Source organism: Aureococcus anophagefferens (assembly GCF_000186865.1).
Source record: "Aureococcus anophagefferens unplaced genomic scaffold AURANscaffold_135, whole genome shotgun sequence".
Taxonomy (NCBI): Eukaryota; class Pelagophyceae; order Pelagomonadales; family Pelagomonadaceae; genus Aureococcus; species Aureococcus anophagefferens.
In genome coordinates this window covers 249-1,635 of record NW_008705683.1, presented here as the reverse complement: position 1 = coordinate 1,635, position 1,387 = coordinate 249, and the positions used below count along the sequence as shown (strand labels likewise).

The following is a 1,387-nucleotide window of genomic DNA, read 5'->3' as shown; positions in this document are numbered from 1 at the left end:
ATCCAGTCGCGGCTCATGCACGTGAACGTGCTCGGCGCTCTACGGCTGGTTCTGCAGCCCGCGGTCCGTCTACCTCGTGCTCGAGTTCGCGCCCGGCGGCGAGCTCTTCACCGCGCTCGAGCGGGCCGGGTCCTTCGACGAGGACACGACGGCGGGCTACGCGGTCCAGGTCGCGTCCGGCCTCGCGTACCTCCACTCGAAGCACATCATCCACCGCGACATCAAGCCCGAGAACATCCTCCTCGGCCAGCCCGGCGCCGGCTCCCGCGGCGGCCCCGTGCTCAAGCTCTGCGACTTCGGCTGGTCCGTCCACGCGCCGTCCATGCGCCGCGCGAGCTTCTGCGGCACCATCGACTACGTCTCGCCGGAGATGGCGCGCCACGAGACCTACGACCAGTCCATCGACATCTGGGCCCTGGGCGTGCTCACGTTCGAGCTCCTCGTCGGCGACCCGCCGTTCTACCGCGACAAGAAGCAGAAGACGCTCCAGGCGATCTGCAAGGAGGACCCCAAGTACCCCAAGGGCCTGAGCCCGGGCAGCATCGACTTCATGAGCGGCCTCCTCCACAAGGACCCGGAGCGGCGCCTGAGCCTCGAGGAGGCGAAGCGCCACGTGTGGATCCAGATCTGCCTCCTCGACAAGCCCGCGGCCTGACCGCCGAGGCGCCGACCGCGCGGCCCGATACCTCCCGCGCGTCGTCCGCGACCCTTCCCCGTTCCCCTCCCTCTTGTACCTGACATCATGACTTCAATGTGACTTCATCATGAAGGTTGACGCCATCCCCGTTCCCCTCCCACTTGTACCTTGGACCTATCGTGGCTTCAATGTGACTTCATCATGAAGCTGACGCGCTGCGGAGAGCATGCAAATGGGGAGCTCGCAGATCGCGTGGCGGGTGAGCTGGTGGATCGCGGTGACGCTTGCGTGCGCCGACGCGCTGCGCGTGCCCAACGCGCCGCGCGTGTCCGTCGCGCCCTCGCGGCGCGCGCTGCTCTCCGTCGCGCCGGCGCCGGCGGCATCGCAGCGCGTGCGACGCTCCGCTCCGCCGTCGCGGCGCGCGCTGCTCGCCGGCGCGGCGGCGGCCGCAACGCTCGCGCAGCTGCCGCGCGCCGCCGTCGCCGAGTCGAAGAAGTCCGCCGACGGCCTCGAGTGGACCGACGTCAAGGTCGGCGACGACGTCGGCAAGGTCGCGGCCGTCGGCGACACCGTGACCATCGACTACGTCGCGTGGCTCGGCGGCTTCGACGGCCGCGAGTTCTCGCGCTTCGAGAAGCCCATCAAGGTCACGCTCGGCGAGGGCAAGATCGTCAAGGGCCTCGAGGCCGCGCTCAGCGACGGCATGCGGCCCGGCGGCGTGCGGCGCGTCGCGATCCCGGCGTCGCTCGC

At 70.2% G+C, this 1,387-nt stretch overlaps 1 protein-coding gene across 1 annotated transcript; it reads left to right on the top strand.

Moving 5' to 3' along the window:
* Positions 1–37: 37 nt before the first annotated feature.
* On the top strand, positions 38–655 carry AURANDRAFT_34714 (hypothetical protein; the record flags this gene model as incomplete). Its single annotated transcript, XM_009044108.1, has 1 exon — positions 38–655. A coding segment is annotated over one exon (618 nt), but the record flags the coding sequence as incomplete, so codon positions are not given.
* Between the last annotated feature and the right edge of the window lie 732 nt (positions 656–1,387).